Source organism: Setaria italica, chromosome I (assembly GCF_000263155.2).
Source record: "Setaria italica strain Yugu1 chromosome I, Setaria_italica_v2.0, whole genome shotgun sequence".
NCBI lineage: Eukaryota > Viridiplantae > Streptophyta > Magnoliopsida > Poales > Poaceae > Setaria > Setaria italica.
The window spans coordinates 25,088,945-25,112,579 of NC_028450.1; the positions used below are offsets into that span (position 1 = coordinate 25,088,945).

The 23,635-nt window shown below is 44.9% G+C and overlaps 3 protein-coding genes and 1 non-coding gene across 5 annotated transcripts; 3 read left to right on the forward strand and 1 right to left on the reverse strand.

The window, feature by feature from the left end:
- Positions 1-2,721: 2,721 nt before the first annotated feature.
- LOC101757866 (cytochrome b-c1 complex subunit Rieske, mitochondrial) lies at positions 2,722-6,015 on the forward strand. Its single transcript, XM_004952534.4, has 2 exons — positions 2,722-3,057; positions 4,968-6,015. The coding sequence occupies exons 1-2, from the start codon at positions 2,880-2,882 to the stop codon at positions 5,609-5,611; spliced, it is 822 nt and encodes a 273-aa protein (XP_004952591.1). The 5' UTR covers positions 2,722-2,879; the 3' UTR covers positions 5,612-6,015.
- Positions 6,016-7,215: 1,200 nt separating this feature from the next.
- Positions 7,216-10,999, forward strand: LOC101758286 (probable glucuronosyltransferase Os02g0520750). 2 transcript variants are annotated; one of them, XM_004952536.3, is made up of 5 exons: positions 7,216-7,437; positions 7,531-7,764; positions 8,947-9,335; positions 9,751-9,992; positions 10,081-10,594. In XM_004952536.3, exons 2-5 carry the CDS (start codon positions 7,626-7,628, stop codon positions 10,592-10,594), a joined length of 1,284 nt encoding a protein of 427 aa, XP_004952593.1. In that variant the 5' UTR covers positions 7,216-7,437; positions 7,531-7,625. The 2 variants fall into 2 exon arrangements, with proteins under 2 accessions (XP_004952593.1, XP_004952592.1); XM_004952535.2 differs by having other exon boundaries at positions 7,218-7,764; positions 10,081-10,999.
- A 795-nt stretch (positions 11,000-11,794) lies between these two features.
- Positions 11,795-12,377, reverse strand: LOC101786897 (WAS/WASL-interacting protein family member 3-like). Its single transcript, XM_004954898.1, has one exon. The coding sequence runs from the start codon at positions 12,332-12,334 to the stop codon at positions 11,795-11,797; it is 540 nt and encodes a 179-aa protein (XP_004954955.1). The 5' UTR covers positions 12,335-12,377.
- Positions 12,378-12,621: 244 nt separating this feature from the next.
- Positions 12,622-12,702, forward strand: TRNAL-AAG. Its single transcript has one exon. It is a non-coding gene; the product is annotated as a tRNA-Leu (tRNA).
- Positions 12,703-23,635: the final 10,933 nt, after the last annotated feature.

The following is a 23,635-nucleotide window of genomic DNA, read 5'->3' on the forward strand; positions in this document are numbered from 1 at the left end:
TCCGATAAGCTTCTGCAGTTCCCGTCTCTTAATCTGTGTGTGTCATCTCTGATCCATCTCTCATTTTCTTTGCTTATCCTGTCAGATGGTTCATGAGAGGAGGAGCAAGATGTAGGAGGATACACCAGAGATTCAGTCTGACCCCTCCACTGAGTCAGATGATATGCCTATTTCACAGAGGAGGGGCAGAAGGAAAGCTATCCCCAAAGTGCCTACCCGAGCTAGAGGAAGGGGGAAGCCTAGTGCAGCAAGAGCTTCTAGCCAAGCTCGTCGTCCTCGTATGAAGAGTGCATCCACTCCAGGAGCTCATTTGGAAAACAGTGAACCAATCAACTTGGATGCTCTCAAAACCGTCATTCTAAGGATGAAAAAGCCAACTCGTTGAGAGAGACCCGGCTTTACTCCAGTGCGTCCAGTGGATTACATGAAGGGGAGATATGATGTTCGTGTGTTGAGACATGATGATCCATCACAATATGAGAAGGAATTCTATGGGGATGTCCATTTTTAGTTGCGCTTCCATGCGAATTGGTATGAGTCAGTTATCCTCTCCAAGTATCATCCCACTACGGACATGAAGTCCATTGACTGGCCATACTTTAATGAGATTGCTTTGCCAGTCATTGAGCAAGTGTACACAGCCTGCAACAACGAACACCTTCTTTCTATCATGGAGTACAATCACGATTGGAATGAAGAGGTGGTGGCCCAATTTTATGCCACACTCAATATTGATAGGGCCACCAAGGTCATGCATTGGTCACTCCAAGGAAGCCATTATCAGTCACATATACAAATTTTGCGGGTATCCTTGGATATGTTGGGGCTAATCTTCATAGGCATAAGATTCATGATGAGAATGTTATTGAGGATGGGGAGATGGCCTTCATGTATGATGCAGCTTATGGACCAATTAAGCATGGCACCACCAAGGGCATGATTCCGTACTATAGATTGATTAATCAATTGTTTCGGTATATTCTTTGTTCTAAAGGTGAAGATTCCGCCGGAGTGCTCTATCCTGGCCGCCTTCTCTTTGTTCTTCTTTTTTCCCAATCGCGGGAGCAAGGCAGCAGGTAAACTATTTTTTAGCTGTAGCGCGGGCTTTTCTACCACCAAATACCACACTCACCTAAAACTTACCTTACATGTGGGACCCTGTCGCGGTAAAAACTTCCCATTTGATCGGTAACAGGTTCGACCCACGGGAGGAGCACGTTTTCCATTTTATTTTCCTACCCTATTTATCAGCTTAAAGTTACATGTGGGATCCTCGTTGGTTTATGACGTTTTTGCGGAGCTTATATCGTCACAAAACCACCATGTAACAGCGAGTGATGATTTTTTTTTTGCTACAGTGGCAACTTTATGACGTTATGTAGCTTTGTCACTAAATTTGCTCGGATGTCAAACTTTATGATGTTTTCAGCTAGAAACATCATAGATCTATAACGAGAACAAATATGTCATAAAATTTTTGTCATAGATCAACATATTTCTTGTAGTGTATTGTCAAATTCTCGGAGAAATTTGCAATAATGTAAAAGCTTGGTGCTTTACTAATCACCCGTAGATGATGTGTGTCGTTACAATTTGTGTAACGCTTAAAAGCCCTAGTTACTTGCATTGCACAAATCATCTATAAATTATGGGTATGCATGATATAATAAACCAAATTACTCCCAATATTCTCTACTGGACACGCTCTAGAAGAACGATAAGACAAATGTCATTAAGACTAAATGTTGTGAGAATTCTGTAGTCTCACATTAAACTATCCTTGCCAATATTTATTGGAAGTTATCATCAGGCGAGTATACATTGATCACCATTACACCCGGGATTCTAATTGTTATTTGACACCTACAATTGAATATGGGCTTAAATAATTATGGTACTCCATATCCTTACATCATGAGTTCCAGGAGAAAGATATGGTCCGCATCATGAAATGATTTGTTATGTCTATATGCATATATACTTCCCGCAGAAAGTATTCCAGGATACATTTTGCATGGCTTAGGGGAGTTCTTTCCAAACGTTAGCCCTTTTCATGATTTTAGAGAACGTTGTTTTGTAGATAAATGTTGTACTTTTTTTTCCTCAGTGAGTTTTTATGAAGTTTCTCACATAAGGTTTTTAACAAGGTAACAATGTGCAAATGCATTAAGCGAGAACAATGTACTCTTTCTCCATTTTTTCCAAATGGGTTTTTGGGAGTTTTAATGAGGCATGTGTTGGTCACGGTATTCGCCCAAGGGAAAAATTCCCCACTATGGATATGAGTGGGCTCGTACCTTAATATCATGTAGTGTGTAGGCTACTAGATGTGCCTTGAAGGCTACATCTATATACAGGAGCTATATGTGTAATACCATATGACTAATGAGAAGATGCATAACTCCCTCACATACTTATCTCTCGTGTTCCTTCTATGGTGACCATGTGTATTAGGGAGAGAGAAACAAGATCTACCTACTTCTTCACGTCTTGTTCTTGATGGGAATTGGGGAACTGGATCGGAGATCCGATTTATAACACTAAGTACGCGCACAAAATACCCCTTTTCTTTTTTCCCGAAAGATAAAATACTCCCTTTTCTCGTGACCGGAAAAGGAAAAGAAACTAACTGTTCTGCCCGACGTACGCAGCCCAAGGCCCAGAAGCTACTACTGGGCCAGCTTCCGTGCGGCGTGCGCCCGCTTCCGTCCTCCCTCTGTCTCGCTTCCTTTTCCTCCTCCCCGGCAACACCACACGCGGCCTCCGCGTCTCCTCCCCCTGCCTCGAATCAATCTCCCCCACCAAACCGGAGCACCCGATCCCCCCGGAGGCCGGAGCCGGCGGCGAGCGAACCCAGCCAGCCCAACCGTCCATCCACCATGCTCAGGGTCGCGGGCAGGCGCCTCTCGTCCGCCCTCTCCAGGCGCCCCGCCGCCGCCGCGGCAGCCGGCACCCGGGGTCCCCTCGCCGGCGCCCTCCCCGGCCGCGACGACGACGACACGCGCGACAGCAGGGCGCGATTCGCCATCGACTCCCCCTTCTTTACCGCCGCAAGAGGTATGTGCTGCGGTCGTCCTTCTCACCCTCGCTCCGATCTGCGCTCCCGTGGATTGACGGCTAGATTCGAGCGGGATCCTATCCGGCCCCTTGCTCCTAGGGTTTCCGAGCTCGCGGCACCTGCGCCTGTTCGATTCATGGTATCTGATCTCGGGGTTGGGTTTGCTTCGGTGCTCTTCGGTGCTCGTTGATCTGTGTATTTCATCCCCGCATGCCTGATGTGATATTAGATCGCGCACTAAAACTCCCTGATTAGGATCGTTGGGCCTATGGATGAGGGTTCTTGCGGTTCGATCATTTAGCGTGAACCAGTTTGCTTTGTTTCTTTTCCTCGTAATGTCTGGTGGGACTGGATTGTACATGGAATGGAGGACATGGTGTTTGGATTGCTCAGTCTGGATTATGAAACGTGACTGTTAGGTAACATGTGCCAGAATTTTGCAATTGGTTTCTGCAAGCCAATTGTTGTTCTCTAGTTACTCTTAATTCTACTAAGGATGTTAGTGCTCTTATCTTTATACCTTGACATGCAAATCCTCATTTTATCCGAACTACTCTTAGATTTTTTCATGTGGATAGAGGATACACGGCAGCATATTGAAATATTGATGTGGTAGTGGATTCGAAATAATAGCAAAACTGTAGCCAACGAGCGTTTTTCTTGTGGTATGACATGGTGATAATTCCAATCTTAATTTGGATCTCTTAAGCTAATCTCTAATGCTACTGTTTTATTTGGTTATATCTGTCATGCAAACTGAGGTTCCCTGGCATCTCAAAAATAGTTGAAGAAAATTTATGTTTGTTAAATGTTCTTTGAGTGCTTGAGTTTCTTCTACTGAAATGTTCAGTATAATTTTTAGCTAACATTTTCAGATGAATTCTGTCTGAAAAGTTGCTAGTGATATCTAGTATTCTAATTTAGTATGAATAATACCTAGTTGTCATGTCAGAATTGTGTTATGAAGTAACTGTTTTAAGGCCAGAAGTACCATGACGCTCAAATCTGCCATCAAGGCAAACATGTTCTTTCTTTATTAACTGGTTAATTTCTGTAAATTAATTAAAATTTCATACTTACTCATGTACGATTATCTACTTGGATTATTACTGCTATATCATGGCTGATTTGTTGGTAAACACGTGTGCACTTAAATTTTCCCAGTGTTGTTTTAAATTATCCCATTGCTATACTACTGCATGTTAGATGGTTCTTGTTTGCTGTTATTTGATTCTCTCCACTAGCTGGTATAGATCTTTAACCATCAAAAACATGTTAGCTTTCTTATAAATTGTTGTTTTTGGTTTAGATACTTAAATATTCTTTTGTCTATATGATGGAATTGATAGTTCCAACCTGAGTAGAGTTCTATTAGTTGTGTGATCTGGACAATGGTCCTGAGTAGCCTAACTTGTCAGTTGTGACTTACTGCAAAGAGATGATATTGTCTTTGGATGCTAACGGTAACCTAGGTAGAAGGCATGGCACATTGTTCCTTGTTTGGAATGCTAGATTGAACTGAGGTACAACAAAAAGAAACTGAAGTCAGTCCCATACTTATAAGCATATAGCATGTAGCTAGTGAGTAGTGATAAGAATACAGAATTGGCAACAATAAACATTGAATACTTGCCACTAGAAGACATAGTTAACCACGCAATGGCTCCATATTCTTTTGTATTTTGCTGTTGTACTGTTCAAATGCATCATCTAGCAGTGGCCTACTCTGCTGCTATGCATAAGTGGCCTGCTGACTAGTGACTAGTTCAATCTCCCATTTATAGTTTTTCATGTTCGACTTTCTAATGTTGTTAAGATGCCATCTTATTCTGACATTATAGCGCTAATGCTATCTTGGCGGTGCTTCTGTTATTCTATTTCTATGCGAGCTAATGGCTCTTATTTACAGGGTTTTCGGCTGAAACTCTTGTTCCAAGAAACCAGGACGTAGGCTTAGCTGAGCTCCCAGCAACTGTGGCAGCTGTGAAGAATCCCAGTGCAAAAATTGTCTATGATGAGTATAACCATGAGCGCTACCCCCCTGGGGACCCCAGCAAGCGTGCATTTGCATACTTTGTGCTGAGTGGTGGGAGATTCATTTATGCTTCCCTGTTGCGTCTGCTCATCTTGAAATTCGTCCTGAGCATGTCAGCAAGTAAGGACGTCCTCGCGCTTGCCTCCCTTGAGGTTGACCTCTCAAGCATTGAGCCAGGCACCACAGTGACTGTTAAGTGGCGAGGCAAGCCAGTCTTCATCAGGCGAAGGACAGAGGATGACATCAAGCTGGCCAACAGTGTCGATGTTGCGTCCCTTCGCCACCCGCAGCAGGATGCGGAGCGTGTCAAGAACCCCGAGTGGCTGGTTGTCATCGGTGTCTGCACCCACCTGGGTTGCATCCCACTCCCCAATGCAGGAGACTTTGGTGGCTGGTTCTGCCCATGCCATGGCTCGCACTATGACATCTCTGGTAGGATCCGCAAGGGCCCAGCACCCTTCAACCTGGAGGTGCCGACGTACAGCTTCTTGGAAGAGAACAAGCTCCTCATCGGCTGAGACTACTGGGCTGTAGTGTTGGCCCTATGGCGCTGTCATTTTGTGTTTGATCGACAATTACCTTTTTTGTTGCCTGGGGTATACCTTTGGTGGACTGTTGTCTATCGGAGTGCAGTGTTGTTGCTAGCACCTGACAGTAATGAATAACCTGCTGCTACTTAAAGGATGCTGTTAATTGTTAAGTTTTTGGGTGCTGTTTCCTGATCTCAAGAGGAAGGGTCTTGATCATGTAATACCTTTAGCTGTTGTAGTCTATTTTATTGGGTTTCGCCTATGTTAGTAACTCTTGCGGTATTACTTGGGGTCCAAAAGGAACGTCTTGTAGCTATCATGGTTTCTGGAATTATGATGAATAATCATGTGAAAATATGTTATAATGGCTGTAAATCCTTGAAGCTTTGCGATGGAGCTGCTTGATGTTATGTTTCAACTTCTAGAGTAGTACAAGTCTTCACAGCTCTCTTTTTTATCCGCTTTCAAACATCTCCACAGATTATTGAAGCTTTGCCAGGCGTTATATATGTGACGATGCAAATGCTACTTGCACGCCCCCGAAATAACAACTTATCTGAGTGATCCAATGCGAGATCAGAGTGCTCCCTGACTATGAAAGCACATTTGTGGAGCTCTGCAACTTATCTGACCATGAAGTCCTGTTAGCTTGCTTTGTTGTTTATAGTGATGTGTTAAGAGGCACTCACAGATGGTAGCATCATTTTATAAATAGTGGGTGTTGTACTGTACTTAGGCCAGTAGCCATGGTCCTTTTCTCCTTTGCCCCTGTTGTGGACTAGCGAAACACTCCGGACGTGCGCGCCACACGCACACATCGTTGTGCCCATGCGCGCGCACGACTCACCTGACTGCACCGGTAGGCATTTGCCAAAGAGACCGAGTGCGCATGTCGTTTGGTCTCTGAAGCTCTGCAAGATTGCAACCATGACTTGCCATTTCGTTCTAGAATTTTACCAGTATAACCGGTGCAATTCCCGCAAGAGTTGTACTGAATTCGTGCGTTACAGATGGAGGCATGGAGCATAGAAGGCCACGAGTGGGGCGCATACCTTGATCCTCTATAATCTACCATATCCTTTATTGCCAACGGAGAGTGAAGCTGCCACCACTGCTACACTAGTGAGAGCCGATATCCGCCCACCGCCCACGCGGGACAAGTCTCTTTCGTGTGTTGCCTTTATTTGGACTTTGTTGAGCGACTGCGACTGCGAGAGGGCGACGCTAACCAAGAACCAATGTACGGTACTTGTATATCGAAGTACATGCTGGAAGCAGATTGATGGGCGCTTGCTGACAGGACAGGACACGACACGAACGCATCTGTTGGTACTTGGTAGGTTCCCTGATAGTTGATCAGCTTGGTTGGGAATTGGGATCATGTTGTGCACTCACCTAACACTGCTGATTTAGTTTTTTTTTTCTGATCAATGAAAGGTTTATATGAACCTGATCAATGAGAGCTTATCAGTTATCTCAGACAGAATGCCATTGGGATAGGTAGTGAGGCTAAGAAGGCTTAAGCCACACAATATGGCAAAAGCCCTTCACTGTTCCAGGACCAACCACCAGAAACAAACTCATCACAAATCAAGGTGCTCACCTACCAAAGTACAGTATCAATTGTTTTTACCTTCTCCACACCAAGACTCAAAAATATAAAATATGCTCATATCAAAAAACAGAGCCTTGATTACTACTCATCCTGGTCAATGGTGTTTCCCTGCTTTCTTGCCCTTGAGTGACCCATTCCCGATTTCCAAATTCCCCTCCTCTCTGCAAGCTTGTCCTCACAAGCAACAAAACCCCTCCCTGTTTGGCTCCTTGTCCCCTTGTCACATACAGCAGCAGATTAATCTCTCACTTCTCCTTCAAACTCCTGTCTGATCACACACTCATTTCTTCAGGTAGCTTCCGCGCGATCCCGCTCTCACTCTTACCTCCCACCATCTCGGCTGAATCTCGTCGCCTAGTTCGTTGGTGGAGGTGGTGACTGGTGACTATGACGGCGGCGAGGGCGAAGGTCCTCCTTGCCGTCGCTTCCCTCTCCTGTCTCCTCCTCTCGTCGCCGGCGGCCTCCGCAGCCGCGGGAGCAGAGGTGGCAGGCGGGGTGGCTCATCGGAACATCGAGCGCATCGCAGGTGATCCCCTTTCTTGCCCTGTCTGATGCTCCTGTCTTCCTCGTTTTCTTGGAGGAATTTCTGGTTATTTGTCTCATCGATTGCTTGCGATTGTGATTAGTGGTAGTACTAATTCAGGTTTGTCTATTGGAATCGTGAGCGATGCCAGCTTTGTGATTTGATGCATTGACTGTTTGAATTCAGTAGCAGTGGATTCATATAAAAGTTTTCTTCTTAATATATTTAATGATACGCTATGTGTTCGAGAAAAAAAATATAAAAGTTAAAACCTTTTGCGTCCTTCCTTCGAGTCGAGATTGGTGTTTTTATTAGGTTAGGATTTTGATACGATAATATTATTAATGACTCTTTGCTCAACTATTGCCATCGTTCTGTAATTGCTTAGTTGAAATCATCCTCTGTAGCATCTCATAGATCCATCATCGACTGGTGGTTTATTTGAACTGCTTCCTAGAACCTTATTACAGATACTCACTTGCTAGAGGTTCCTGATAATGTGCAAAATTCGATCTTTGAACTGTATTGACCCCCTTTTTAACGAAGGGATGCTCCGATCAAAGTTTGTGTCCATGGATCAAGTCTGGGTATATTTTTTTTAGGCATATAGTCTTGAATAAATCATTGGTGAAAAATATGGAGTTACCATCAGAAAGCTTTTTGCTTCTCCTTTTCCAAGTGCTACAAGGTTGATGGTTGGTAGTTTAGCCAACCATACCGTCCTGCGCGGCTGTGCAGAGTAATGCCATTGACAATGTCTGCTGCAACTACCATGACTTGAGACATTGAAACTAAGCCTAGTGATGCCTGTGCTATTATGTGCCTGCAATTAAGGAGCAGTTGTAGGACAGACAGTTAGCCTATACATTCTGAATGTATCTAAAAGAAATGACCGGATCAGCCAAGGCAAAACATTGTAAAAAGATGCACGGCACCATGAATTTGGGATAAATCAGTCATGCTCCAGTGACTTGTCAGAAATTTGGACTTTCTAAACCTATGTTGTGCTGATACTTTTCCCCATCTTTAACATGCTAGATATACTTGAGTACCATGTTCGGCTTAGCATAGCTGTATGATTGGCTTACTTTAGGATTTGTTCGTTAGCTTTATGTGTACTTGGTTCATATGGAGAATATTCTTCTATTCATTAGCTGTTACTAAGCCAAGAGTATTAACCTGCAGGAAGTGCTGGTGATGTTCTAGAAGACAACCCTGTTGGAAGGTTGAAGGTTTTCGTCTATGACTTGCCAAGCAAGTACAACAAGAGGATTGTCACCAAGGATCCACGATGCCTCAATCACATGTTTGCAGCTGAGATATTCATGCATCGTTTCTTGCTCTCTAGTGCGGTGCGAACACTCAAACCAGAAGAGGCTGATTGGTTCTACGCACCAGTTTACACTACTTGTGATCTTACTCCAGCTGGACTTCCACTGCCATTCAAGTCCCCAAGAATGATGAGAAGTGCAATCCAATTTATTTCACACAAGTGGCCTTTCTGGAATAAAACTGATGGAGCTGACCACTTCTTTGTTGTTCCGCATGATTTTGGTGCATGCTTTCACTATCAGGTGAGGACATGATATTTTCACTTCTACTTGCTGTACCTCATCACTGCCCACTGCCCCACTACTTCATCCGTTCATTCTTTTTGTAGGTGTATTAGGATTTAACAAGGTCTTTAGATGTATACTTTGACTATCAATTTCTATTACAGTATTCATCAATTGCAATCAATCCAATGTTGTATCAAAGGGTCTTTGAAACACAAATCTATTCATATAACTTCTATACAGTAAGCATCATATAGTTTGACTAACTGTCGGTCAAAATTTATGAAGTTTGACTTTTCAAAATCCTTACGCCTACTAATTCCAAACGGAGGGAGTATTTCAGTTCTCCATGAACTAGGAGTTCTGTTGGTCGCTTTTCAGGAAAGTTCCTGCCTTTAGGGCTGTAACTCTGAGGTTTTATCTGTCTTTATAGGAAGAAAAGGCTATTGAACGTGGAATTCTTCCAATGCTCCGTCGTGCTACATTGGTCCAAACATTTGGACAGAAGAACCATGTCTGCCTAAAGGAGGGTTCCATCATTATACCACCATATGCACCTCCGCAGAAAATGCAGGCTCACTTGATTCCACCTGACACTCCCCGTTCAATCTTTGTTTACTTCAGGGGACTGTTCTATGACAACGGCAATGACCCTGAGGGTGGGTACTATGCTAGGTAAGAGTGTGTGTAGAATTTTCTATGCTATACACTCAAAACATGATGTATGGATCCCAATTACTCATTTTGTTGTGATGTTATGCAGAGGTACCCGAGCTTCACTGTGGGAGAACTTTAAGAACAATCCTCTCTTTGATATCTCCACTGATCACCCTGCCACTTACTATGAAGATATGCAACGCGCTGTCTTCTGCTTGTGCCCATTGGGATGGGCACCATGGAGCCCAAGGTTGGTGGAGGCCGTGGTTTTCGGCTGCATTCCAGTCATCATAGCTGATGACATCGTTTTACCATTTGCTGATGCGATCCCATGGGAGGAGATTGGTGTTTTTGTCGATGAGGAGGATGTTCCAAAGCTAGATTCAATCCTCACCTCCATTCCAGTAGAAGACATTCTGAGGAAGCAAAGATTGCTTGCCAATCCATCTATGAAGAAGGCCATGTTATTCCCACAGCCAGCCCAACCTAGGGACGCGTTCCATCAGATCCTAAATGGCCTTGCTCGCAAGCTGCCACACACGCAGAGAGTATACTTGCAACCAGGAGAGAAGCACCTCAACTGGACCGCTGGGCCTGTCGGAGATCTGAAGTCTTGGTAGCAGGGAAGCTCCACTGCAAGACTAAGTCCTTCCCTGCTAATTATACTGTGAAATTCTGACTTCTACGTGGAGCGGCGGCGGAGTTCCATAGAATCAGTTGGTATATATTTACCAATTACCAAGTGTGTTATAGTCCTTTGGTGCCACTGAAATCTGAATGCTGATTCTGTGGACCGGATTGTAACTGTGTAATTGTACAAATTGAATGATTAAAGAAATGGAATGCGTGTGTTCTTGTGTGAAGGTTGGTTCGCCTGAGATGTTGGCAAATTTGTGTATGTTACAGATTCCAGATTGTGTATACTCTGTAGTAGATACCTCTGCAAGTGATTGGAGCTTGTATGTTCGGTATGAACAACAGATTGCTGTTTAATTAAGTTACAGCTCGGTATGTTGTTCCGGTCAGGACGGTTGTGCCATGACGGAAGTTCCTGACCCTGACCCTTGCTCCTGCAGCTTAAAGTTCAGGGAGAGCAAATGCAATGTGAGGTTCCATTAATCCATTTCTTGCTGAAGAATCGCTTCACCTCTGAAGTTTCTGCTGTTCTCTACACTGAAATGCAGCCTTGACTCATTGACTGGTCACGGCACATTCACCCTTCGACGAGGTAATCTGGGCATTTGGAAAACTGTTGGCATGGCTTTGTACCGGCGACGACATATATAGGTGCAAGATGACGGCAATGGCCGCTGAAAATGGAACTAACTATTTTCCTTGGCCTGATTTTGTGCAGTAAGCCTTCTTAACAGAAGGTCAACTTCCAAGTTTGGAGAGATGGATCGGAGAGCGATGCGCGTTCATGATTGCAGATAACAAGTTAACAACATACATTCTTGCATAAATTTTCATACTTACAGATAGGGTGTTACATTTGAATATTGAAAGATCAAAGTACATTGATCATGTTTTTGTATATAATAATCTACTCATTTTACATACGGATCATTAGTCCTGACCCTTCAATAACGCCTGCACTCTGGGATTACTAACACTGTAGCACATTCCAGCTGCATAAACGATCGAGTTAATAATATGCTAGATCTCTTGTTAGCATGAGATCAGTATTCTTTTCCCTTAATGCTTATTATAATATATATATATATATATATATATATATATATATATATATATAATGCCATGGAGTGAATTTACTTGTACGATGAATCGGTTGTGACTTGGTAGGGCGTCGGCATATTTAGCTAGGCAGATGCCGCGGTTTTGCGTCCGGTGACGGCGTACGGCGGGGTGTAGGGCGGGCCGGGGGGCGTGGGCGTGGGCGTGGGCGTGGGCGTCGGTGGCTTGGGCGTGGGCGGCTTGGGTGGCTTGGGCGACGGCGGCTTGGGCCCTGGCGGCGAGGGCTTGGGCGGCGACGGCGACGGCGTCGGCGAGAGGCCGCAGCGGATCATGCAGACGACGCTCTTCTGGTCGCAGCTGATGATACAGAGCGGCAGGTCTGGGCCCTTGCCCATGCACCCGAACGAGCAGCCGAACACCTGCGTGAAGCACCCCATAAGGCACTGCATGAAGCCGTTCAGCTCCCCCGGGGACGGCGGCCTCGGCGTCAGAAGCGCCGCCGCGTCGTTCTTGTTGCTGCTGCCGTCGTCGCTGGTGGCGGTGGCGCTCGCCCCGCCGGCGGCGCCGGACGCGAGGTCAGCGGCGCCGGCTAGCGCCACGAAGAGGAGCACGAGGAGGGAACCGGCGCTGGCACGAGTAGTGCCGCTGGCCATCGCTGTGACCATGATCGCCGTGTGCCTGCGTCGTCGAGTGACGATGAGCTTGATCGGTGTGGGTTTGTGTGGGCTGTTACGTGTTGTTCGGAGGGTTTATATAGCAGGAGAGGAGAGGGGCTTAGCTTGGCGGTGTGGCGTGTCATGGTGGGATCGTGTTTTTGGTGTGGGCTGGCGTTGCTTTTCTGCGCACGCGCACACACGATACGGGTGATGGACGGGCTAGGAAATCACGAGGGGCGTGTGACCTCTAGATTGAAATTAAAATAAATAAAATGTTTTAGCGCCATGTACATAGCGACGAGATGGCCGAGTTGGTCTAAGGCGCCAGATTAAGGTTCTGGTCCGAAAGGGCGTGGGTTCAAATCCCACTCTCGTCAGCTTTTTTTTTTATGTTTTCCTTTTACTTTGTTATTTGTATTCTTTTTTATATGGAATAACTCGTGGTATTATCGTTATAATGTCAAGCTCAAATACATGTGCGTCTTTTTTTACCAGATTGCATCTTCTTAGTTCAGCATGGACACTAGGACAAACTTGGTAGCATGCATTGTCCCAAAATCCAGATCGAGATGCTGTTGTTGTTCGCTATTGTTTGCAGTGCCTTTTCTAAAAAAATTCGAGACACATAAAGTGCATGTTGGTATTGGTTGTCATTGTTTGATATTAATGAAGTGTCTTTTCTAAAAATGTTGGAGATGTATTAATAAACATAGTGACGGGGAATTTTTAGAAAAAACAATGGAACAATCCTGATTGTTTACAGAAAAGTCACTCAACTCTTTTTTAGATAATGGATAAAGTTCCGGCTTCAGCCTCCTCAGAAAGGAGGATCAGTTCAAAATTATTACATGTAATAACATATTGCTGCACCCTATTTTGATCAAAAGCAAATGACTCAAAAACCAATTCTTAATCTAAAGGACCATCCATTTGAACTGGAAACGTAGCGATGCCATATCTATGGACCTACATGCCGAAATGAAGATTTCCTGGTCGCTTTCATTTCGCTGCAACTTGGCCCAAAATCGAAGCCAGTACGTCTCCCTGAATAGTACCTGCAAAAAAATTTTTGGTCTACATTTGTCAAAAACCACCTCATTCCTATTCAACCATATCGCCCAACATATAGTTGCAGTCCCTGTCAATAATTATAGATTTGGTTTATACCCCATGTTTAACCTAATGTGAACCCGTGGGGTTGAATCCCGATCTTTCGATAAGAGAAGGGGGATAACTCGATTTGGGGATGGAGATGATGTTCACGGCTCGACTACAATCATCCAAGGACGTTGCGCCTTAGCAACCAATACACCACCTCCAATGGTCGTCGCGATCTTGTGTAGCACGATCAACTAAACTACTACGGTAGTTCCTGCAAGCAATCGAGGAACAATTAGAATAAGCAACTCAATTGCAAATATGAAGATAAAAACCAATCTAAAATCACAAGTTGGGGTTCTGAATTGAGTAGAATGGATGGTCTAGTCGACACATGCGTCTACAAGGAATAACAATGGCTAAACTTTCAACAAAACAAAACCAGAACTGTTTGTGGCAGCTATGGTGGTATATGAGAGGGTAGAGAACGACCAGGACGTGGTGGGGGTCGTCCCACAATCCTAGGACGCACCACTATTAGGTCTCACTTGCTACACGGCCCATCAGGCCAAAATCAGGTAACGCAACACTATGGATAGAAAAAGGTCTCTGTAGTAAATCAACGATTGCGGCCGCCTCGTAGTAGATATGGATATGAGTCCAAATCCATATGAAAGTAGACTTGATAAAGTTTCTATCAAGTACTTGAATGTCCAAAACGAAGTCCAGATGAAGTCGTGGTGGCCATCACAAGTTGATGTAGTGCTGCAGTCCGAATCCAGTCCAAAACATGTTGGATTTGATCTCTTTCTTTCCTTGGGCCAAAAGTGACGTGGTGACCTGGTGGAGGACGTTGGGAATATTTGCACTTGGTCCCCAATCAACTTCTTTGGTCCTCTATGCCTTCCATGTGTGTTTAACACTCTTTTTGATACACGTATGTATTTCTGAAAATGACAATGAACATACATCATGGTGCAGCATCAATTCATCAAATGTATCAAATACAATCATGATAAAGAATTATTTCACCTTTGAATTAAAAGTTGCTAATGTGATTGTATCCGAGCAGGTGATGTCCTCATCATTCTCCCATTCTTGACTGCAAGTCATCCTCGACTTGCTCCAATGGCATTCAAAGGTGTGTGCTTTGATGTTGAAACACACAACGACGGCTATGCTGCACAGCTACAACCAGCAATGCTTCCCTTCTTCAGGCTTACCCTGTTGCATATGGGAAAAACTAGGAAAACTTTGCAAGATATTATTAGTGTTAATGCAGCTCCTTATTTGATCATGGTATTGTAGTCCAAAATGATATTTCAGATTAGAGCAAATATAAACTTTGTGCACCAAATATTCTCCTTTGCTATCATATTTGCCAATTGCATGAAGCGAACAGTGATTAAAACTTTACAAACCAGAATCGAATTTAAGTTTCTCTTTTAGATAATTTAGATTACAAAGAATTTCAAATTCAATATAACCTAATGTGTTAAAACAGGACATGAGTTTCAGCTCTTCATTCTTGCTAGCAAGGCAATGAACATGTCTAGAAACGACACGTACATCATTCAAAACAGATTTAACATGTTCATGCTTGAGTTGTGTTTGTGATATACAAGAAATATTTTCAAACAACTCCTTGTCATTACGAGAAAAGTGTTCTGTTTGTGGCAAGGCATACTCACAAGGAGTGTTTTCTGCATCGAATGTGTTGCTTTGCTCAGTCTCCTCAGACGTGGTAGGTGCTGCACAATCATTCTTTTGCAGCTTAGCAATGGGTGTAGTTGCTCAATTTGCTCTATCTCTTGTTGTGGTGATGAAATCAGAGAAGACATATCACACAACTCTTTATTGTCACAAGGTACAACAAGCAAATTACGTTGCAACATAGGCAAATTAGCAGCAAATTCCACTATTTTGTGCTCTTGATTAGGATGTGTAGTGGAGGAAAAATGATTACCATGGGTCACATTGTTCTGGAAAGTATTCCTAGATAATAAAATCTGATTTTCAGCTTTCAGACCAAGCAAAAATAAGATAGAGAGGTGATTATCAATTTTAGAAATCAGCATGGTTTAAAATTCAGAATTGAGCCCCCTCATAAACCTACTCATTGTATCTTTCTTGCACTCGTCTAAACCACCAAACATGGCACAAATCTTAAAGACATGATGGTATTCTTTCACAGTCCTACTACCTTGCTTCAAGTTGTCTAATTTTGCAAACAAATAATCAGTATAATATGCAGGAATGAATCATATCTAAAAAGAAATTTGAAGTCTTCCCAAGATTCTAGAACTTTGTTATGCCTACAAATGTATTTCCATTCTAGCAAAGCATATTCAGTCAAAAAATTAGAGGCAATATAAATCTTTTGATTCTCGAACAGGTCATGCTCATCAAATTCATTATCTACTTTTAGCTCCCAATCAATGTAAGCTTTAGGATCAAACTTAACATCATATAATGGCAATTGTTGAATGACATCCTGAATATGAGGGTTTAGTTTCAACAACTTAAAAATGTCCGTATCACCTACCATGATTAGTAGAAAATAAGAAACACAATCTCCGTATCATCCTGAATGTTGTCTTGTCTTGGTCGGCAAGATCAAGGGCGATCTGGTGATAGCCCGAGTAGCAGTCGAGGAAGCAGAGCAGGATGCTCCCCGTCGTAGAGTCTATTTCTTGGTCGATGCGCGGAAGAGGGAAGGGGTCCTTAGGGCAGTGTGTGTTCACGTCTATGTAATCGATACGCATTCTCCATTCACCGGTTTTCTTTCTTACAAGGACTGGATTTGCTAACCAGTTGGGATGCTTACATTCGCGGATGAATCCGATGGCTAAGAGCTTATTTAATTCTACCCTATTGGCCTCCTTGCGATCTTGGGCAAAGCGGCGGAGTTTTTGCTTGATCGGCCATGCAGCCTTGCTCAAGTCCAAGGAGTACTCAGCCAGCTCCCTGGGGACACCGGGCATATCAGATAGCTTCCACACGAATATGTTCGAGTTTTTCCAGAGGAAATTGATGAGCGTGAGTTCCTATTTCTTCGAGAGGTCGGCCCATATGAGGGCCGTCTTGGTCGGGTCTTCTAGACCGAGGCAGACCTTCTTGACCTTGGGGTCGGGCTGCAGCGCCATGGGCATCGGCTCCATCTCACGGATTGTGAGCTGGTTCCTGTCCATCTTCTAAGCCTCCACCACCATGGCGATGGCCTTGACCGAGTACTCCAGAGCTTCCGCAAGCTGAACTTCCTCGGTGTTGCACTTGTATGACATCTCAACGTCACCGTAGATGGAGAGAACTCCGTTTGGCACTGGCATCTTGAGGATGAGGTAGGTGTGGTGCAGGATCACCATAAACCTTGCCAGCATGGGCCTACCAAGGATGGCATGGTAGGAAGTCTTGAAGTTTGCCACCTCAAATGTGAGGTACTCCGTGCGGTAGTTGGCCTGTGTGCCAAAGGTGATCGGTAGAACAACTCGGCCAATCGGGTAGGACCCTTTGCCGGGAACGATGCCGTAGAAGGGTTCTTCGCAGGTGTAACAACTCTACTTAAGCTAAACTTAGTTAAGCTGAAATTGGAAGCTTAGACACTAATCTAGCTCATGAAAAGTCCTTTTTGCCCTTAAGAGCTCAAGTTTGGAGTTAATTCAAAACTTGAAATTTTGTATAGAAATCTAAAGTTTTGCCAAACTAAAAGTTGTAGAGTTTTACATTTCTAACAACTTTCCTTATTAGCACTTTTGCTAGTTTGGAGTGGAAGAGGTTCAAAAATTAGAATTAAAATCAGTAACTTTTGAAACTCACTTAAAAAACTCGAAGTGTTGAAAACAGTGAATTTCCCCAACTTTGCAGCCCTTTTTCTCAAATTTTATAATGTGAGCTCAAGTCAAACCTTATCTAAATGTTTTAGTGCTACAAGTCTTTAACAACTTTGATTACTGGAGTTTGGCCAAAATCTGCACAAAAACCCTTCAAAAGTCAGGTCAAAGTCGACCAAAATGGTCAACCCAGCCAAAACCTCAAAACTTATGCCAAGTCTGAGAGCAGTTCAAAGTTTGTATCTTGGCAATCAAATTACTCACAAAACTTACAGTAAACTTAAGAAAAACCTTTATAAGATTTTTAGTACCCAGTCTGTAAAAATACTTTGTCAATAACACCTTGGCCTAATTCAATCGGAAAACTGTTCAAATTTTGGGTCAAAAACAGCCAAAACTTTGAAAATCAGCAAACTTGGAAATCTGCCTAGTTTGGATGACCAGCGCTCTAACAAAATTTGGAACCTCATAACTTCAAATCTATTCTGTTTTGGAAGTAACACCTTTTGTAAGTTTTAAACTTTGGTTTAAGGGCTACAAATCCTAGAAAGGCAGAAGTTGAAATTTAGTTCAAAAATCTAGCTTAAGCTCGGCCTAAACTTCGGCCCTTTGGCCTGCCTCATGTCACCCCCGCGCCAGAGCGCGCACGATGCCTGGCTGCCTAGCTCGTTGCCGCCGCATGGACATCCCCCACTGGCGAGCCACGGTGGCCTATCCACGCCAGGATGAGACGGATCAACGCGCCGTCTTGCCCAATGACTGTGCGACCCTATCCTCTCCCCGCCCAAGCATCTCCTTTTCCCAATGCCGCGCCACGCCTCTGCCGCTTCCCTCCGCCACGCCTTTGCCACACGTTGGCCAAGCTCCGCCTGCCCAATCCACCACTCAACGGCTACAGGACGACACTCAGCTTGCCCAATCGCTCCGCCAGACAAAGAGGATCTCGCATACCTTCTATCTCTCCTGTCCAATCGCCGGAAGATCTTTACACGCGCCCGCATCTTCCCTCCGCAAGTGAGCGTCGTCAGGCAATGGCGTCACCCTGTTCTTCTCCCCCGCTCGCCTCCGGCCATGTCCGCCGCCAGCATTGGCTCCACCCTCGACCTCCGCACCTCCCCGGCCCTATAAAAGGAGCCAATGCGCCGCCTGCGCAGCTCCCTGCTCTCACAAAGCTCCGCCGCCCCCTCTGCTCTAAGCACCGCTGCACCACCCCTCCGTGGAGCCCCCTGCTCTGTGCCACCCCGCGCCTCGCCAACACCTCTGAAAGCTCCACCACCACCACGCACAGCTCACAGCCCCCTCCGTTGGCCGCCCGAAGCACCGCCGCCGCCAAAACACCAGAGAATCCTCCGCCGCCACCCGTGTTTCATCCCCACCGCCGTTCACCATCCACACGCCTTCTCCGCTGCCCCAACCTTCACCGAATCCCCTCACGGTGAGCACCCACACGTTTCTTGCCCGTTGTTCGCATCGTTTAGCCCCTAGGCTCGCCGAAATTTCATTCCCGCCGTCGCACCCGCCATGAGGGCACGGGTGCGATTGGGAAAACACCGCAGGGATCTTTTTGTTAGAACCGAGGGCATACTTGTGATGTTTTGAAAACTCCAGGGCCTGGCTGTAAAGTCGTTTCGGTTTTGTTATTTTAATTCAGCAAAAAAATAAATGAACTTTGGAAATGCACTGAAAAATGTAGGAAGCACAGAAAAATGCGAAATAAATTTTGTTGGACTCACTGAAGTACATAGTTTCATGGAAAAATAACCTTGCCCATGTTACTGTTGGAAATAATACCCTATAGTTTTATTTCTTGCTTAGGCCTTTTAAATCATGGTAAATCACAGAAAAATGTAAATATGACAAATCCACCTCTAAAGTGTTTGTTTTATTGAACAAAATCTTAGAAAAATAGTTAAGACCCTGGTATGGAACTTTAAATCCCTATTTTAACTTTATCTTTGAAATGTAAGGTTAAATCTTTCTTTTTGCATAAGTTTTAATCTAGAGTAGAGAAAAATGTGAAACCACTTGAAGTACCTTGGTTTTGAAGAGTACTTCCTAGGAAAAATATGAAACACTAAATGTAACTTGTTGATACATGCCCTTCTATTGGAAGAAAGATAAATAGAAGATAAATAAGGGAAATGGTTGTCCTTCACTAAAAATCATGAAGAATTCACCAAAGTCTCTGCAACATGCCTTCAACCCACAGTTAGAGTTTCACCCTCAGAATCGCTATATGTTTTGAGATAAAAATAGTGAAGTACGTGCTACCTTTGGGTAATAAAATAATTTTAATTATTTTTGTACTGATCCAATGGATCCCAAATTTTTACAGCAACTCATTGATGACATGAGTGAGATACTGCTAAATTCTCAATGTCATATGTTACTGCTTGAATATGGAAAAAAAATTTGGAAGATGAACCGGTTTAAATGAATAAAGAAAACATAAGTCCTAGTATGCTTAATTGGTAATTTTTGGAAGAGGTACATAAAAACATTTAGAAATAAATGACTTTCCAAATGAACCCCGAACAATTCTAAAAGTGACCCCCACCTTCCTTGTGAAGCTCTAAGTTGTAAGAACCTTATATATACACAATCACCATCAAAGTCAACCCCGAGTTTTAAACCACAACACACCTTACTTCATGAAGATAATGAAAGTTTAGAACCTTGTTTAGGTGAATGTGGTCAAAATGCAACTTACACTTCAACAAAAATTCATGTCTTGCATCCTTCATATGAAAGCATAGAAAATTTGAACTTTCTGCATATAATGTCGTGGAGAAGCTAATATTGCTGCCGGGACCTACGAGCTCCATCCTACGCCGGAAGAGGAACCCTCCGCAGAGCTACATCACGCGGAAGCTAAGCTCGAGTCAGATCAAGACTCCGAAGACCAACTAGCTTTTTTTGAACCTGAAGGCAAGCCCCGGTGCATGCTTCCCTGTTTTTAAATTATGCAATATGTTGATGCTTATGATTGTGCATTTACGTTTATAGAAGTTGATTGAAACCATAAATGCATGAACTTAGTACCTTTGATCTGAACACTAGTTGCTAAAGTCGAGTAGTTGCTATGCTAAATAGGACTCGGTAAAAGTCGAGTGATTGCCTGTCACTCGTGAGTTATAGGAGTTGTTTGTTTACTCATACTACAACTATAAGGATGATGGACAGGATCGGGAATGGTTCCAATGTGGTGGTTTGCCCCATTTGTCTAGTAATGAACTTGCTAAGGTCGAAATGTGTCGGTGTTCATGATCAAGTGTTTGAAAATACTAATCTCATATCTAGTATGGGATGGGGAAGCCTAATACCTGATTGAACTGGGGTGTGGCTTATATTTCTACTGTCCTTAGAACATCATTCCCATGGTGCATCATATGGGTGCAAGTGTTGTCATAGTACGGCAGAGGCTGGGACTATGGAGCATTGCATGCCAAAGGAAGTTTGGACCTGACACATGCCTAGGGATCGATGGGGATGGCTAACAAGTGAAGCAACCCTTAGTGGTGCGCGAATGTCGTGGGATTAGGTTCGCCATGCATGGTTAATAAACTCGAATCGATTCGTTTGCCTCTCACAGTAAAGATGGAACATGATGATGATATTAATCTTGATGCCTGTTCTTTAATTGTTTGGAAACTATGCTTGCTTAGTATAAGTTGCTAATTTAGACCGGTTAATGAACTTAGAATCTGAGCTAAAATATTGAAAGTAAGGACCAACTTTAGTCGCTTTTGGCAAAAACAAACCCACCGCCAAAAAGCCTTGCATGTCTAGGAGTCGGTGAAATAGTTATCCCCTGTCAGGTCAGTCTTGCTGAATATTAGTTGCTCAACCTTGCTTGTGGCATAACTTTTTAGGTAATGTCGATAGTTTGGCTGCTAGCACCACTTGGCCTACCCAGCTCCCTCCGAGTTGGACAATCGAGTGGGAGCCCTCCTCAGACGGCGGGACAGGGATCATTGATATCATGGTCGGCTTCGCCATGGTATTATGTATCGACGTTTAGCTTTCGTCTGTTTTACTTCTTCGTTGTTTACAACCTTGCAAATCTCTGTCTGAATTTCGAAAACTCTGATGTAATAAATTGTTGAACTATGTTAATGTGATGAGAATGTTGTAACCTCTGTGCCCACTCATCTTCGTGTGAGTAATGCTTCTCGATCCTGAGTAAGTGGTTTATCGGATGAAATCCGACGGACGACCAAGTTGACTTGTTTAAAATGCATGATCGCGTGTCAGGCGACTTAAGTGCATTTTAGTCAGGTTAATTTGGGCGGTTCCGCCACAGCACGGGTAGAGCCGCTTGAAGTCAAAGTCCATGCACTTCAAGGTCTTGATGAAAATGATGTTGAGGCTGCTGCCACCATCAATCAGCACCTTGGGGAGTAGGGCCCGATCTATAGTGGGGCAGACCACCAATGGGTAAAATCCGGGATCTGGGATATGGACCCAATGATCTTGCCTGGAGAAAGTTATGGTTTGCTTCGACCAGCGCAGATACTGGACTGGTTGTATGGAAATGAAGTGCACCTCTCGCTCACGCAGCTTCTGCTTGCGGTTGCTGCAGAAAGCTCTGGGGCTACACACAATGATGTTGACCTGCCGCTCTGGTCACTGGAACTCCCCATTCTGGTCAACACCGGGCTGCTGGGCATCTTGGTGTGGTGGGTCGCGGCGCTCCTCTCGGTTTTGGCTATCACGGTTGTCACGATTGTCGCAGCCGTCATGACCGTCACGGTAGCGGTCGCGGTCGTCGTTGCAGCGGGCGCCGCGGCGGCGATCGTCGCGGTCATTGTGGTCATCACGGCAGCAGTAGTCGTGCCTGTTGTTGTCTCGACGGTAGTCGCGCCTATTGTTATCTCGACAGTAGTCGTTGCGGCAGGGTCGCTTGTACTCCACCGTGGCGCTGAGCTCTTTTTTGAGGACTATGCAGTCCCGAAGATTATGACGTGCATCCTTGTGGAAGGGGCACAGAGCGCTAAGGGTTTCGTCAAACTCTTCCTGGAGGAAGAAGGTCAACCTAGTAGGATCGGCCTCAGTAGCAAGGACCTCGGGGGCCCTCTTTCAAAGTCGGGACTCTGGTCGTGCTTGGGGTTCATCATGGATCAGCTCGTAGTCATCGCCCAGCCGGTGCTTAACGTTCTGGATCTGTACTTTTGCCGCGTCCTCTATGTCTGCTTGCTTGTTGACAACTTCCATCATCTGCCCGACCATCTTGGGGGTAGCCTCATACATCTTGCTGAACATGGTGCGATTCATCAGGCTAGAGCGGAAGAACATAATGATGTCACGGTCTTGAACGCCAGCCAGCCTGTTGTGGTTCTCGAAGAAGTGATCGGCTTACTCCCGGATAGTTTTGCTTGACCTCTGGTGGACTTGGCTGAGTTTCTCCATGTTGCCAGGTCTATTATAGGTAGCCTGGTAATTCTAAGTGAAATTTCTAGCGAGCTGACCTAGCTGTCGATGCTGTTCAGAGGGAGATTCTGCAGCCACAGGAGCGGAGCGAGACCCATCACCACTGGGAAATAGGCGGCCATCTGGTCGTAGGTGCCATTGGCAGCTTTCACCGTGGTGCTATACGTCTTGAGCTAGATGGTGGGGTCGGAGCGACCATCATACTTTTCATTGATGGCCGGCTTGAATGTGGTCGGCCAATCGATAGGCTTGAGGCATGGAGTGAAGGCGATGAAGCCATCGATCGCCATGTCATCATCATTGTCGAGGTAGCACTCGATGGGTGGAGTCCTGGGGCGTATGCTGTTGTCGTGCCTAGGTGGGTCGTAAGCGTCTTCAAGGGCGTTGTACATGCGGTCGTAGTCGGTGCGGCGGCGCATCTCATCCTCCTGGGAACGACGATCCTAGCGTTCAGCGTCACGATTATGTCCAGGAGCATCGTAGTCACGATCGTACTCAGCATGGTGGCGGAGCTCATTCTCGTCACGCTCGTTGTGGTGGTTGTTGAGGTCAGGGTGGAGGTCGCGGCGATTACGGAGATCACACAGCTCATCACGGAGATCACGTTGCTGACCTAGTCGGCTGCGGTCCTCATCATCACCTCTCCTCTCGGGACGGCGGTTGTCATTGTTGTCGCGCTAACGGTTGTTGTTGATGTTGTCATTGGCGGGTGGGTTGGCGTTCTGCTCCACCTCTTCTTTGCGAATTGGCTCCATCCGACCTCCTACACAGTCGCCTCGGCGATGCTCAGATCTGCTATGCTCTGATCGGTTTCGGGAGTGTCGGGTGGCTGTGGACCGAGAGTGTGCGGGTTGGTTGTTGGCCTGTTCCTCGATCTGGGCATTGGTGACTTGGAGTTGCGCTCAAATCCGCCAGACTTGGTCTGAGTCTGGGAGATTCTCCAGGTCGGCGT